The sequence below is a fragment of the Saccopteryx bilineata genome, chromosome 1 (assembly GCF_036850765.1).
Source record: "Saccopteryx bilineata isolate mSacBil1 chromosome 1, mSacBil1_pri_phased_curated, whole genome shotgun sequence".
NCBI classification, from domain to species: Eukaryota; Metazoa; Chordata; class Mammalia; order Chiroptera; family Emballonuridae; genus Saccopteryx; species Saccopteryx bilineata.
Genome location: NC_089490.1, coordinates 343,880,553 through 343,897,001, shown reverse-complemented (window position 1 = coordinate 343,897,001; position 16,449 = coordinate 343,880,553). Strand labels below are relative to the sequence as shown.

General features: G+C 36.7%; 1 protein-coding gene across 1 annotated transcript in view; it reads right to left on the bottom strand.

Annotated features, from left to right (window-relative positions):
* GDPD4 (glycerophosphodiester phosphodiesterase domain containing 4) overlaps nt 1-16,449 on the bottom strand; it is a 137,097-nt gene that overhangs the window by 65,938 nt on the left and 54,710 nt on the right. Inside the window, exons 9-10 of the mRNA XM_066249654.1 lie at nt 16,206-16,288; nt 9,284-9,440 (exon numbers count right to left, since the gene is read on the bottom strand). Of these exons, the coding sequence (XP_066105751.1) occupies nt 9,284-9,440; nt 16,206-16,288 (240 nt within the window). The remainder of the gene's footprint in view (nt 1-9,283; nt 9,441-16,205; nt 16,289-16,449) is intronic.

Genomic DNA, 16,449 nt, shown 5'->3' with positions numbered 1-16,449 from the left:
TTTGGGTACTGTAGGCTGGCTGACTTTTACAGCCATGCAAGAGGAAACTGAGAGCTCTGTGGAAGAGGCTGCCTGGAACTGCAAACCAAGCAGTGGAAGGAGCTGGAGCAAACGTGGGAGAAAGAGATGCTGATCCTGGAGCTGGAGCAAGCACCAGAGAAGGAGGCTGACCAGGTTCATGAGTTTCGCTCAGAAATAGAGTAGCCGCTGGAGAAGGAATCACAGGTTCGTGAGTTGGAGATTGCCCTGGATGTTGTGGAGAGCCAGCAGTGGCAGGAGGCTGGGGCTGAGGCCGGAGCTGGGGCTGCAAGGCCTGTGGGGTGGCAGGCGGCAGAGAGCCGGGGCTCAAGCCTGGCAGCAGGAGCTGGTGTTTCCAGTTCCTCTTTGGAGGATGAGGAGAATCGAGCTGGAGTCGCAATCTGCAGTCTCCAGAAGATGAAAGCCCAGCAGCAAGGAGTACCTACTATGCCCCTGGTAGGTCTGCGATTTTGGGACATAGGGGTGACTGCCATCATGCTTTTTGGAGCAGAGATGGAAATGCTAACTGCCATTGCCATGTGCTCCTTTTTGGGACAGTGTAAGACCTGCCAGGACAGCAGGGATGACGGGGTGGCTGAGGCCCCATGTGCATGGACTGATTCCTGGACTATGACTGGAGTGGGCACTGACTCCTATGTTGGATGGACTTATGGATTTTGTACAATGTAAAATACTCTGATGGAGGTGGGGGGCGGCTTTGCTGGAAGCACTCCCTTGCCCCGGGAAGCTTTTCAAAGGGCTAGAAAGAAAAATTAAGAAAACAATCCCCTTCACTATTACAACAACTATAAGAAAAATAAAGTATCTAGAGATAAATTTAATCAGGAAGGTAAAAGACTTATACTTGGATAATTATAAGACATTGAAAAAAGAAATCAAGAAAGATACAAATAAGTAGAAGCACAAACTGTTCATGGATAGTAAGAATTAAAATCATTAAAATGTCCATATTAGCCAAAGCAATCTATTGATTTAATGCAATTCCTATTAAAATACCAAGGGCATACTTTACAGATCTAAAGAAATATTTCAAAAATTTACATAGAACAACAAAAAAACAAAATAACCAATAGCCTCAGCAATCTTGAAAATGAAGAATGATGTGGGAAGTATCCCACTTCCTAATATCAAGCTCTATGACAAGGCCATTGTACTCAAAACATCCTGGTACTGGCATAAAAACAGGCATACAGATCAGTGGAAACAGAGAACCCAGAAATAAACACACGCGTTTATGGTTAGTTAATATTTAACAAAGGAGGCAGGACTATACAACGGAGTAAAGACAGTCTTTTTAATAAATGGTGCTGGGAATTTTGGACAGGTACATGATCAGAAATGAAACTAGACTACCAGCTTACACCATTTATAAAAATAAACTCAAAATGGGTAAAAGACTTAAATGTAAGTCGTGAAACCATAAACATCTTGGAAGAAAACATCGGCAGTAAACTCTCCAGTATCTCTCGTAACAACATTTTTGCCAATATATCTCTATGGGCAAGTGAAATAAAGGACAAAATAAACAAATGGGACAATATCAAACTAAAAAGCTTTTGTACAGTGAAAGAAATCATTAACAAAATAAAAAGACAGCCCACTCAATGAGAGATGTCTGATGAAGGGTTAATAACTAAAATTTATAAAGAACTTCCTAAAAGTCAACACCAGGAAGGTAAACAATCCAATTAAAAAATGGGCAAAGAACGTGAATAGACATTCTCCATGAGGACATACAAATGGCCAACAGGCATATGAAAAAATGCTCAACATCACTAATCATTAGAGAAATGCAAATTACAACCATAATACGATACCATCTCACACTTGCCAGAATGTCTCTCATTAACAAATCAACAAACAAGTGCTGGTAAGGGTGTGGAGAAAAGGGAACCCTCCTGCACTGCTGGTAGGAATGCAGACTGGTGCAGCCACTGTGGAAAACAGTATGGCATTTCTTCAAAATATTAAAAATGGAACTGCCTTATGACCCAACTATCCCACTTGTAGGAATTTATTCTAAGAATCCCAAAACACTAATTCAAAAGAAAATATGCACCCCCATGTTCACTGCAGCATTGTATACAAAAGCCAAGATCTGGAAATAGCCCAAGTGATCATCAGTGGTCAAATGGATAAAATAGCTGTGCTATATTTAAACAATGGAATACTACACAGTCATAAAAAGAAGAAAATCTTACTCTTTGCAGTACCATGGATGGGCCTGGAGCTTATTATGCTAAGTGTTATAAGCCAGGGAGAGAAAGACAAATATTATATGATCTCAGTTATATGTGGAATCTAATGAACACAGTGAACTGAGGAACAAAATATAAACAAAGGCAGGGTCACATGGACAGCTGTCAGAGGGAAAGTGGATGAGAGAATAGTATCAAAGAAGGTGAAGGAATTAGCCAAAATTATATATACATAACACACAGATATAGTCAACAGGGTAGCAGTAGCCAGAGGAAAAGGAGTGGGGTTAGAGGGAGGGAGCAAAGGGGATCTAATTGGGGTGGCAGGAGACTTTGCATGGGGCATGGGGGGCATGATGCAGTGTGTAGAGGATGTTATAATGAGGGGGACACTTGAAACCACATCAAGATAATGGTAAAAATAAAAATTTTAAATAAATAAAAAAAGATTTGTTAGACTAGATCTAGATCAACTGATTCATTTAAATGTTAAAAAAAATGGAATAGTAAAGACCAAGGCAGGATTCAAATGACTAAACTTGTAATTTGTACACAGTTTCTGAAAGGGAAAAAAGAATAAAAAATGCACTATAGAAAGACATTTATGAAACCTTTCCTTTAGGATAAACTGGATGAAAATTCAAAGTAGCAAAAACAATAAAGAATAAACTATAGGAGAGTTTAAAACTAGATTTATATAAGCTTTAAATGGAAGTATGGGGTAGATATAACAGCTGAAGTAAATCAAGTCTCTTTTTGGTATATAAACTAGGGGACTTAGAAAAATAAACAGGAATAGGATAATGACAGTTTAGACTATCTTCAGCATGTGGTTGAACTTTTTCAAAAGCCCTAAAAAGTAATGATATAAAAATAAAAACAAACTTCTAGTTCTCCACATAAACGATCTGATTCCTCAATTAAAAACAACAGTGAAAGGTCTTTAGTTTTCTATGCCTATGCTTAGAGCAAGTGCAAGTAGAATGGCCAGTGGGCAATGCAATGTATCATATTGATTAAGAAATAGGACAATTACCCAAAATCTGTCAAGTGATGCTACTTAAAGGAAAACATAATCACTTAATCAACAACTTTTGAATAGACCTATCTGTAATATAGATGAACAAAATGGTTTCTTGTTGAGACAGAGCCCACTGTCTTTTTTATTATTATTAATCCTACTACTGTAGAAAATCAGATTGCTCAGAGTACTAAAACCATTGAAGTAGTGGACATTTCTAACAATCCCAAGTCCTTTTCCATGTCCCAACCTATAACTATTATTTTGAGGCCATTGTCAGAAATACTCCTTTCTTCTCTATACCACTTTCCTATAAACTTCATCATTAGAAATCTACTTTGGAAAAAGAATCATCAGACAAAATGTACTGCAGACAAATTATTTTTAGGAGTCACAAAATATTTTATTGAACATTATTAAATTATAGCTATAAATATTAGTATATTTATTTAGAACATAATAAATAGTTAGCCAGAGTATCAGCATCCCTGACGGAAAAGGGCAGAGTAATTGGAGTAAAACCTGAGACTTCAGACTGACTTTGTTGACACTGTTTCTTAAAATCATCTCAATGCTAAAGTTAAGAAAGATTTAAACCAATTATAACAATATAATACAAAGTAATTTTCCTTGCATTAGTCCAGGAAATAGGTCTGTTTAACCAGCTTTTTTTTAAAAAAAGAAAAGAAAACACAGCTTGACCAGGTAGTGGCACAGTGGATAGAGCCTGGGACACAGAGGACCCAGGTTCGAAAATCCAAGGTCACAGGCTTGAACATGAGCTCATCTGGCTTGAGTGCAGAGTCACTGGCTTGAGTGTGGGATCATAGACAGATTGCTGGCTTGAGCCAAAAGGTAACTGACTTGAAGCCCAAGGTCACTGGCTTGAGCAAGGCGTCACTCTACTATAGCCCACAGTCAAGGCACATATGAGAAAGCAATCAATAAACAACTAAGGTGCTGCAGTTATGAGTTGATGCTTCTCATCTCTCTCCCTTCTTGTCTGTCCTTATCTGTCCCTTTCTCTGTATCTCACACACAAAAAAAAGAAAGAAAAGAAAAAAAAAATGAGATGGCAAACGGCATAGATTTATCTAGTATCTGTGAGCTATTAACAAAAGAATTAGATTCCATTTACTAGTACTACCTGTTTGTTCCTATCTCTATTTATTATACTTTTGTGTCCTAGCTGATGAAGATAGCCAAAACTTACTGTTTTCACTAGAGAAAAGTCAATAATTTACCTGGAAAGTTATGCTTCAGGGATTTACTGAAGATCCATCTTACTCCTCTCAAGTCAAACCAAGATCTTTTAAATTGTTTTATTAAATTTAGTGGGGTGACAATGATTAATAAGATTATATAGGTTGCAAGTGTACAATTCTATAATACATAATCTGTATACAGTGTATCTCTATGATGTCTGTGGTAATTTCTCCTCTTTCATTTTGGATTTTATCTGAGTCCTTCCTCTTTTTTCCTTAGTGAGTCTAGTCAGTGGTTTGTTAATTTTATCAATCTTTTCAAAGAATCACCTCTTTGTTGTATTAATTTTTTCTATCCTTTTTTTTGTTCTCTATTTCATTTAGTTCTGCTCTAATTTTTACTATCTCCTTTCTTCTGCTGACTTTGGGTTGTCATTGTTCTTCTTTTTCTAGTTCCTTAAGCTGTGATGTTAGGTTGTTTAATGATAGAAACTTCCTTTTAATTACTGCTTTTGCTGCATCCCAAAAGCTTTGATATTGTATTTTCATTTCCATTTGTCCATATATATGATTTGATCTCTGCTTTTATTCCTTCTTTGACTCAGTCATTTTTTAGAAGTATGTTGTTTAATTTCCACATTTTAGTGGATTACTTTACTTCTTTTTTATAGTCAAATTCTAATTTCAAAGCCTTACGGTCAGGCAATATGTTTGGCATAATTTCAGTCTTCCTGAATTTGTTGGTGTTAGTTTTGTGGCCCAACATACGTCTATCCTTGAGAATGTTCCATTAACATTGGAGAAGAATGTGTAATCTGACGTTTTGGGATGAAATGTCCTGTAAATGTCTATTATGTCCATTTGGTCCAGTTTGTCATTTAAGGCCAATATTTCCTAATTTATTTTCTGTTTGGATGCTCTATCTAAATATAGTTGAAATCTCCAACTATACTTGCATTTTTGTCTGTTTCTATTTTTAGATCTGTTAGTAAATGTCTTTTATATGTTGGAGCTCCCTGATTTGGTCATATATATTAAAAAATGTTATGTCTTCTTGATATAATATCCCCTCTATCATTATGAAATGTCCATCTTTGTCTCTGACTACCTTTGTTGTTTTGAAGTCAACATTGTCAGATATGAGTGTGGCTACACCTGCTTTCCTTTGAATATTATTTTCTTGGAGAATCATTTTCCAACCTTTCACTTTGAGTCTACTTTTGTCCTTGCAGCTTAGATGTGTCCCTTGAAGGCAGCATGTGGTTAAGTTTTGCCTTTTGATCCAATTTGCTACTCTGCCTCTTTATTGTTGAGTTGATTTCATTTACATTTTGGGTAATTATTGACACTTGAGAATTTTCTATAGCCATTGTATGTTTTGTTTTCTGGTAGTTCTGTGTCTTGTTTGGTTCTTCTATTTTTTGTTTCTGTCAGTTGATTTTGTTTGGTAGTATTCCATACTTCTTTCTCCCATTTCTTCTTTTTTTAAGCTGCGTATTTCAGTAGTGACTTTTTCGTGGATGGTTACCATTAGGTTATTAAGAGGAAATGCCCATGGGTACAAGAGTCCTTTGTCTTATGAGTGCTTCTGCAGTCCATCCTCCTTTGCCTCTCCAGATCTTTAGCATCTTCCCTTTTGTGTTATGGTTGTCACAGATTATCCTTGTTTTTATTATGACCTTGTTGGAGATTTTACTTGTAGTTTTGATTTGCTCTTTGTGTCTGGTTGAATAACCCCTTTGAGTACTTTCTGCTGTGGGGGTTTTCTGGTGATCAATCCCCTCAGTATCTTTATGTCTGCAAACGTTTTTATTACTCCTTTATATTTGAAGGACAACTTAGATGGATATAGTATTCTTGGCTGGTAATTCCTCTCTTTCAGTATTTTGGATGTTTGGATCCACTCTCTTCTGACTTGTAGAGTTTCTGCTGAGAAGCCTGATGATAACCTAATGGGCTTTCCTTTATATGTTAAGTTCTTCTTTTCTCTAACTGCCTTGAGGATTTTTCCTTTGTCATTGATTTTTGACAATTTAGTTACAATGTGTGTTGGAGTTGGTCTGTTGAAGTTACTCAGTGTTCTGTTTGCTTCTTGGATTTGAGGCTCTCTTTCCATAGGCTTGGGAAGTTCTCATCAATTGTTTGAACAGGCTCTGCATTCCTTCTCCCTCTCTTATTCTTCTGATGTACTCATTCTTTTTATATTGCTCTTTCTGATGGAATCAGACAATTCTTGAAGAGCTGAACTGTTTTTTTTTTAATTTATGAGTGTCTCTCTGTAGCATCTCCAGGTGCCTATCTTCAATATCACTGATTCTCTCCTTTATCCGACCTGTTTTATTAACTAAACTTCTACCTCATTTTTCAGTTCATATATCGAGTTCTTCATCTCTGTTTTTAAAGGTTTAATCTCCATGGTAAAATATTTGTTTTGTTTTCTGAGGTCATTAAATTGTTTATCAGTGTCTTCTCACATCTCATTGAGCATTTTCAGAACTTCAATTTTGAATTCTATATTGTTTAACTTCAATTTTCCATGTTATTGAGATTGCTTTCTGGAGATTTTTCATTTTCTTTTTGAACTGTGTCTCTTCCTTGTGTAGCTATGGTATTCCATTTTTTTCTGCTTTAAAGGCATTTGAGAGTGGTATTGTTAAGAAATAAAGCAAAACAGCAACAAAATATAAAGATAAAAAATTTAAAAATTAAATTAAAAATTGAACGTTAAAAATTATAGAGAAAAAGCACAAAAAACAATAAAGACAATAATCAAATCAAATAGGATAACAACAACAAAAACTTAAGAACAGAAAGTTAGGAGAAAAAATTTCCAAGAAGTTTTTCTCTTTTTTCTAGTAGGTGGAGCTGGATGACAAGTTTTAGCTTTGTAGAATCCCTGGCTGAACTCTGTTGAGGAGCTTTTGTTGTAAAGGTGATAGAAGGGCTGCCGTTGTAATGAAGGGTGGGACTTGTGATGGTTTTATGGCTTTAGCAATGGAGGTCTTAGGCCTCTTTGTGCTCCTCCCTGCATCCTAACAGAAAAGGGGACCAGACACAGAACACCTCTGTTCTTCAGCTGTGGGGTATGTTGCTGCTACTCTACATACCTATGAGAGGAGGGTGGTAGGGTCTGAGAGGCTGGGTGGCAGCTATTTCTATTTTTGTCTATCTGAGTGCAGGTTGCAAGCAGACCTTGGGAACACTGGTGGTGACTCAATTCTGCCACTTTGGTTCAGTATCACACCAAGTGCTCCCAATCTCTCCATTCCTCCCAACAGAAGGAAACCCAGTCACTCTAGGTTTCTCTCCTCTCCAGAGACCTGGCAGATGAAAGCCTAGATAGTCCAAGTTTCTTCCCTCTCTAGAGCCCCAGAAGATGAAAGCCCAGACAGTTCAGGCCTCTCCCCTCTCCAGATCCTGACTGCAAGTGCTTCTTATCTTCTGCCCCCCCCCTCCATTTTTTACCCTCCCCACCTTTAGTCAATTGGCTGTGTGAATCTTTCAGGAAAGCCTGCAAGTCCAGCTGGGATTCCTTCACTGTGTTATTGCTATACAATCTGTTAAAATTTCAAGAGGAGAGATCAAGGGTATCTCTCATGCTGCTATTACTCTGACATCCTACATCTTCCTGTTTATTTTCAAAGTCAAAGTCTCAAATTAGTGTATCTGATTGGTTAAACCTAGTTTACATGAATTCCACCTACACATATGATAAGCTAAAATTTTTGTTTTTTTCATTTAAATTGAGAAGGCAAGCTTGACTTTTATCAAATGCAAATCTGACATTTTATTTTACTTACTTTAAAAAATCCATAAAGATCTTCACCTCTAACTTGTTATTTATATTAATACATTGTTATAATCTCCTTTCAAGATGTTTTCCCAGATTATTTTACTACCTATATCACCTCCTTTCTTTTTCACCTTCCCTCCCTTATCCTTTTCTCTCTCTCTCTCTCTCTCTCTCTCACACACACACACACACACACACACACACATCTCCTCTGGCTCCAGGATACGATAATCTCTGAAATACACCTCCAACATTGCCCATGGTTTCCCTTAGTAATGAACTTTCCTGAGCTGAAATAATACCTTTGCATAAATTATTCTCTATCTAACTCAGGTAGAAGTAGTCACGCTTACCTCAAAATTAAACTGTACATAACATTTTATGTTTTTACCACATCTTTATTAGCCTATACATCTCCTTCTTCCAGAATCCTCAATCCATCAATCAGATTGAGTTAGGAATTTTCCTTTATACTCCTCAGCAACCTGAAATTAACTACATTTTAGCTCTTATCACAATGTATTGCAATTACTTGCTTTATATAATAGCATGTGAACTTCATCAAGGCTGTATGTGTTTATTCACCATTGTAGTAGATATGTACATTACCCAATATGTACTCAAAAAATATTTGTTGAGTAGTAAGAAGATAGAATCAAGAATAAACATGTTTCCTATTCTGCCTCATCTATAATTGTGAGGTACTCAAAATGCCCAGAAAAATGTAATGTACATGGTAGGCACACTGTAAAAGTTTATGACATGCTTGATTGAAAAGGAATTAAATGGCAATAGTAAGATTATAAGTTTGTCTTCAGAATTTCTAGTGACTGTAGAAAGCAGTAATTAGATTGGTTTTATTATTGGAAAAGCCTTCTGCCAATGCCATAATCCTGTTACCATACTGAAATGAAATTGTGTATATGCTTGACTATCTTGATCTAAAGCCTTTATCTCCAGGAGCAGCACATGACCTTATACAGGAGAAGAACTCAATGTAGGATTGTTGCACTGGGAAATGTCTTACCCAATATTGTACAAACCATTTGCCAGCATACAGAGTTGACAAGAAATTCCAATAGAAGTAGGCACCACCTGTTAAGCTTTCATTTGGCCTGACTTCCTTGATATTGGTTGTTCTTCTCAGGTTATAGTCATGCATGAGAAAAGGCACACCATCAAAACTGCAGACCAAGGGGGAAAAGAGGGAAAGGGATGGATAGGCTGAACTCAATCACCTTGGCAGAGTTCTCATAAAGCCCATCAAAGTATCAAGTTTTACAAGGGTTCCTTATTCCCTCCCAAATCTCTTCAAAGGCTTAATTACCAGTCATTTATACTTTGATGTCCACATTTTTTTGCCCTAGGGATCAATATTTTCTTATGTATCATAACAGTGGTGGTGAAGGAGTAGCTTCCATTTCTAGGTTTTTTTTCTGGCTTCAAGGACACAGTAGGTACAGTAGTGAGTGGGATGGTAATGAGTCAAGGCTCTGAGATCACAGAACTACACAATACAAGCAAGCATTCATGCAATACGCCTGTGTTTTGCTGACCCATCCCCAAGCTAGGTCCCTGCTTTGAGTATTTCTGGTCCTAGATTTTTCACATCACATAGCAGCATTGGAAAACTTCCTAGTTCTGTTATCTGCTATTTGCCTTTATGAAAATCTCATTTCCTGTCCCATTAAAATATCTATGAAGAGAGAACTCTGTGATGATCATGAAAGAATAAAAGGGTTGAGACTTAGCTTACTCACCATAAACAACTAGAAAACTGGACAAAATGAGGGAAATAACATTCTCAGCTAGTGGACAACAAGAAGCACAGAGTGATGTAGTTGAATACCGAACTGTGGCACAGGGAAGGAGAACCTAAAAAGGACCCAGCTACTGCGCTGAAATGAGGAGAAAGAGATCACATGAAGGAGAGGTTAAGTCAACTAGAATTTGTGGGCTAGAGTCCTATAAAGAATGGACTTATGACACACACACACACACACACACACAGGTCTTTACTGATCTAGGTAAGTACGCACAGAGGTCCTGGAGTATATAGCTAAATATTAATGCACAGATGTGCAGAGTAAAACTCTATAAAGTTTTCCAAGAACAACTTTCAAGAAAAAATATTACCAGAAAATTCTAAGACAAACAATTAGCAGAGCTCATACAGAGGTATAAATCACTCAAATTCCATCCAATGAGCATGGAGAGACATTAATACATGGTACTCTTTAGAGACTCCAGAGTATCATACCTTAGAAATGGCTATAATTTAGAAATAGAATGACTTTTGAACCACCCATCAAAGAACTTAAAAATAGACCAACAAAGAATCTTCATTTGACTTAATTGCTTACTAGGAAATGTCCAAAATTCTTCAGAGTATAAAAATATATAGCACCCAGCATGATAAATGACAATGTCCAACATGTAAATAAAAATTACCAGACATGTTAAAAAGCAGGAAAATGTAACCCTGACCAGGAAAAATTACTCAATATAGACAAATTTGGAAATATAAAAGATGTCAGAATTAATTTAAAAAAAGGGTATTAAGTCACATAAAACAAAAATATAGACAATATGTAATAAATATAAAAGAAAATATTATTATAATGAAGATATGGCTGTGAGATATAAAAAATAAAAATTCTATAGCTGGAAAAATATAGCTACTGAAATGAAAATTTCACTGGATAAAATTAACAGCAGATTAGATATCACAGATCATGTAAAGATCAGTGACCTTGAAGATGTAGCAACAAAATCTACCCAAAAAACCTGTGAGACTATATCAAGTAGTTATTATACATGTGTAAATGGAGACAGAAACAGAGAAAACAGAAAAAAACTGAGAAAATAAAAATTTTTAAATCTTCAAAATTTGATAAAAATTATACACCAGCAGATCCAAGAATCTTAATAAATATGATGAAGGATAAATATAAGAATACACTTATACATGCACACATCCTACATTGTACATTAAGATTATTATAACCAACTGGTGAAAAACTGATGAGGAAAACTGTAAAAGTAGTCAGAGGGTGGAAATACCCACATATTTAGACAGAGATAAAGATAAGCATAGAGCAGACTTCTCATCAAAAGTATGAAAGACAGAAACCAATAAAACAACATATTTTAAGTGATGAAGGAAAACTATCATCTTTAAATTCTTTATAATGGAGATAAGGGAGAATGCTGGGAAGCACCAATAATTGTTTCTTCATCCATTCTAAAATTCATACAGACTCTCAAGGGACCATGAATAGCCAAAACAATTAAAACAAAACAAAACTAGAGTACTCATATTTCCCAATTTCAAAACTTACTAAAAGCTCTAGTAGTCAAAACAGTATGACACAAGTATAAAAACAGAAAAATATACTAGAATAGAATAGATACCAGAAATAAACTATAGCATATATAGTCAAATGATTTTTGACAAGGGTGTGAAGATCATTAAACAGGGAAAAGACTATCTTTTTAACAAATGAAGCTGGGAATACTGAATATTCACATAAAAAGACTGAAGTTGAAACTTCACTTAAAACCAGATATAAAAGTAAACACAAAGTAGATTAAAGACCTAAATGTAAAAACTAAAACAATAAAACTCATAAAGAAAACAGGAAAAAATCTTCATGAACTTGGATGTGGCAGTAATTTCTTGGATATCACAACAAAGGCACAGGCAACAAAAGGAAAACAAAACAAACAAATTGGCCTTCATGAAAATTTTTAAATTTTTATTTGAGGCCCTGGCCAGTTGGCTCAGTGGTGGAGCGTCGGCCTGGCGTGTGGGAGTCCCGGGTTCAATTCCCGAACAGGGCACACAGAGGAGGCGCTCATCTGCTTCTCCACCCCCCCTCTCCTTCCTCTCTGTCTCTCTCTTCCCCTCCTGCAGCCAGGGCTCCATTGGAGCAAAGTTGGCCCGGGCACTGAGGATGGCTCTGTGGCCTCTGCCTCAGGTGCTAGAACAGCTCTGGTTGCAACAGAGCTACGCCCCAGATGGGTGGAGCATCGCCCCCTGGTGGGCATGCTGGGTGGATCCCGGTTGGACGCATGCGGGAGTCTGTCTGACTGCCTCCCGTTTCCAACTTCAGAAAAAAAAAATTTATTTGAAGAAATAACGACTGAAAACTTCCCTAATCTGGGGAAGAAAACAGACACGTAAGTCCCGGAAGTGCAGACAGTCCCAAATGAGATAAATTCAAAGAGGTCCACACTAAGACACGTCATAAACAGCCAAACGTTAAAGACAAAGAGAATCTAAAAGCAGCAAAAGAAAAGCAGTTTGTTACCTACAAGATAACTCCCATAAGACTGTCAGCTGATTCCTCAACAGAAACTTTGCAGGCTAGAAGGGATTGGAGTGAAATGAAAAGCAAGAATCTGCAGCAAAGATTATTCTACCCAGCAAGGCTACCAGTTAGAATTGAAGGCGAAACAAAGATCTTCCAGGGCATTTCATAGAGCAATAGTTTTCATATTGATAAGGTCCCGTTTATCATCCTTGCCTTTTATGGATAATGCTTTTGGTAGAAAGCCTAAGAACAGTCTGGCTAGCCCTAGACCCCAAACAATTTCTTCTATGTTTTGTTTTCTAAAGATTTTAGAATTTTGCATGTTACATTTAAATTTACAATCATTTTGAGGTTCTTTTCCCCTCCTAAACCATGAGGTTTAGGTTGAGTGTCTTTTTTGTTGTTGTTTCCGGATGTCCAATTGCTTCAGGACTATTTATTGAAAAGGCTATCCTTCTTTCATTGTCTAGCTTTTTTCTCAATTGTTTATTTACTGTGGTAAAATATGTAAAATATATAGAAAAATCTGCCATTTTAAAATCACTTTTAATTCAATAGCATTAATTATATACAGTGGCCCCTTGTCTATCACGGGGGTTAGGTTCCAGAAACCACCGCGATAGGCAAAAATCTGCGAAGTAGCAACCTTATATTTATTTTATTATTTATATATATTTTAAGGCTTTATAAACCCTCCTCAAATTCTTATAAACCTTTTCCACACTGTTACTAACCTTTCCCACACTTATTTTACAGCAAAAATAATTAAAATAATAAATATATAAAATGCCGCAAAATCCTGTGATATAGCAAAAAAATCCATGATACAAAATTAGATATATACAATTTAAAAATCCGCAATACAGTGAGACTGCAAAAAAGTGAACCATGATATGGTGAAGGACGACTGTATACAAATACTATATGATTCCACTTATACAAGATATATAGAAAAGAAAAATTCACAGAAACAGTAGAATGGTTTACCAGGGGCTAAAGGGAGAGAAAAAAGGGAAGGTGTTAAATAGGTATAGAGTTTCAGGTTTGCACGATGAAAAAGTTGTAGAGATCTGTTTCACCACAGTGTGAATATACTTAACACTACTGAGCTGTACACTGAAAATTGTTAAGATAGTAAATTTTATGTTATGTGTTTTTCAATACAATAAAAAAAGGAAGGAAAATTTGACATATGCTATAATAAAGATAAACCTTGATATTATGCTAGGTAAGATGAGCCACATAATAAAAGAAATATTGTATGTTTCCACTTATATGAGATAACTAGTATACTCAAATTCATAGACAGAAAATAGAGCAGCAGATGCCAGAATCTGACTGAGGAGAGGAGACCAAAGAGTTATTATTTATATATGTACAGAGTTTCAGTTTGAGAAGATGAAAAGTTCTAGACATGGATGGTGGTAATGGTAACAAAATAAGGTGAATGTATTTAATGCCATTGAATTGTATAATTAAAAATGGTTAAATTGATAAATTTATGTTAAGTATATTTTTGCCACAATAAAGAGATCACTAGACAACTTCTTTCAATAATTTCCTCCTCTCTCTGTAGTTGGAACAACAAAAGGGGTCTCCCTCTTATTTCAGGGCAGGAATGGAAGATAGGGATCCGCCTATAATTTCACGGCCCCAGGCAGTGAGAGGGTGGGTTTAGGGTCTCTCTACAACTCAAGTCAGAATATATGAGGAAAAAACAAAATATAACAAAAACAGGTAACTTGGTAGTACCTTGAGTCATATTAACCTTTCCAGTCCGCCTTCACTTCTCCACCTTACAGTCTTGTGTCAGTTACTCTGTGCATTTCCCCCAGTTTCTGATGAATTAATTAACTTATAACTCTTGGAAAGGATAGGGTAGAATGTGCTTACTCCATTTCCTCTAGAACATAAGTTACAGTAATTGCACTTGCTACTTTATACTCATGGGATAGTCTTTAATTTCTTTTAAGTAGTGAAGCACATGTAGCAATTAGTAAATCTTGATACTACATTTTTCCTGTTCAAGTTACTGGTGTGATATTCATGTCCTAACTGATATGCAATTTTTGATAACAATGAAGCTTAGGGTATAACTCTCAATGTAAATGGTGGAGTATGTAGAGATGATCACTGGAAATTAAGATGTCATCAAGTAGAGAAACTGAGGTGTTAGAAGGATCATCTAAATCACAGATTGAAGTCACAGACACAAGAGGAGAGACCATGTACCAGGAGCTCATTGGCTCAGCACCTTTACCACATAATGCCATGATCAACAAGCACTTCTACAAATGAACCTAGGAGCTCTGATAGAACATCCTATTTCAAAACCCTAATTCAAATGTTCTGCTTTGAACAATTGTCATTGTTGGGTAATATCAAGAACTCCAGACTAGGGTCAGGAAATATAGTTCTAATCTTGGCTTTATCATATACATTCCAGCCTTGTTTCCTAAGCAATACATTTCCTTTCATTGGATCCAGATTCAAACCATAGTTCCTTATCTCTGAATTAGAATGTTCATTGTTGTTGTTTTTTGTCTTACAGAAAGGCTGTAAACAGAATCGGTGCATACCACATTAACATCTTTCTACTTTCAGCTGCTCAGGTACATAAAGTTTGCAGCAAGATGGTCTTGTTGTCCTCACCTCTGTTCTGATCCAATCTTTCTCTCTTTTCCTTTGGACACCGCTACAGCCCACTACTCATTTCCCTGAGTAGTCTCCCTCACAGGTCACCAGATGAATCTTCCTAAATCTTATCTTTTCAAACAATAATGTGTTACAATCTATAATGGCTGCCTATTACACATTTAGGAATCTAGTAGCCAAGGTGAGCCTTGCAGCCATACCTCCTCCTCACATGGTCATCTCCAGTCCCCAAGCATATCAATTTGGTATCCATACAGCTTAGCTCAATGATCTACCAAGTTTTGGTTTTTCACTTAAATGCCTTTGAATAAGTTGCTATCTCTGCTTGGAATATATTCTATCACCATATCTTCTTGGTAAAATAATATATATTTTTCCTTCAAGACTCAACCCAAACACAATTCTGAGTAGATAGATGTTTTTCACGCAATAGGAAATGGCTTTTTCTTCTACTGAAGTTCCAACTGCTTTTGACTTAACCTTCTCTGGAAGGCACACCCCACAAATGGTCTTATACTGTGGATATTTGTAAATATGCCATGCCTCCTTCACTATCTGGGCACATCTTTTAAGGAGGTGTTCATCTTACTCATGTGATTCTCCGCAGCACTCAGAAGAAGGCCTGGAATATAGCAGCAAGTGTCCAGGACTGTTAGGTAAACATATTGCTAAGTAGTGCATGGGTTAACTTCTAAACATAGTTGGCAATAGGGACAAATTTGAATTATGTGTGGAGTATGTATAAAGTGTATATGATTTATGAGTTTATAAGTAAGAATATAGTGGTACAGATGTATGATTTGTAAGGAAGAAGTGGCGAGAGAGAGAGAGAGAGAGAGCGCGCGCGCTACGTGCACATGTGGCATATGATCACAGCATAAACTACCCAGGGCTTGTCCTCGCTATGACTTGGGCCAGGCAGCTCATCTTCCATGGCATTGACCTTATCTCCTACCTACCCCACCGCTGCTTTCCTACCTTAAGTATACATCAGACTCCAGCCCAAAGGCCTCGTTTTCAACAGCTTTCTCAAAGGACATTATGGTGTTCTCAGGCCCCAGCTGTGGAAGAAAAGGACATCAGACCTCCTAGCTCAGAGTTTCTCTACCCAACTTCCCTTTTACAGTAGAAGGGAAGCCCAAAAGGAAAAGCACTTTAAAAAGTAGCTTTTGGCTCTCTTGGTCTTTGTCCAAAGAGCCTGCATACATCCTCCTTCACACAG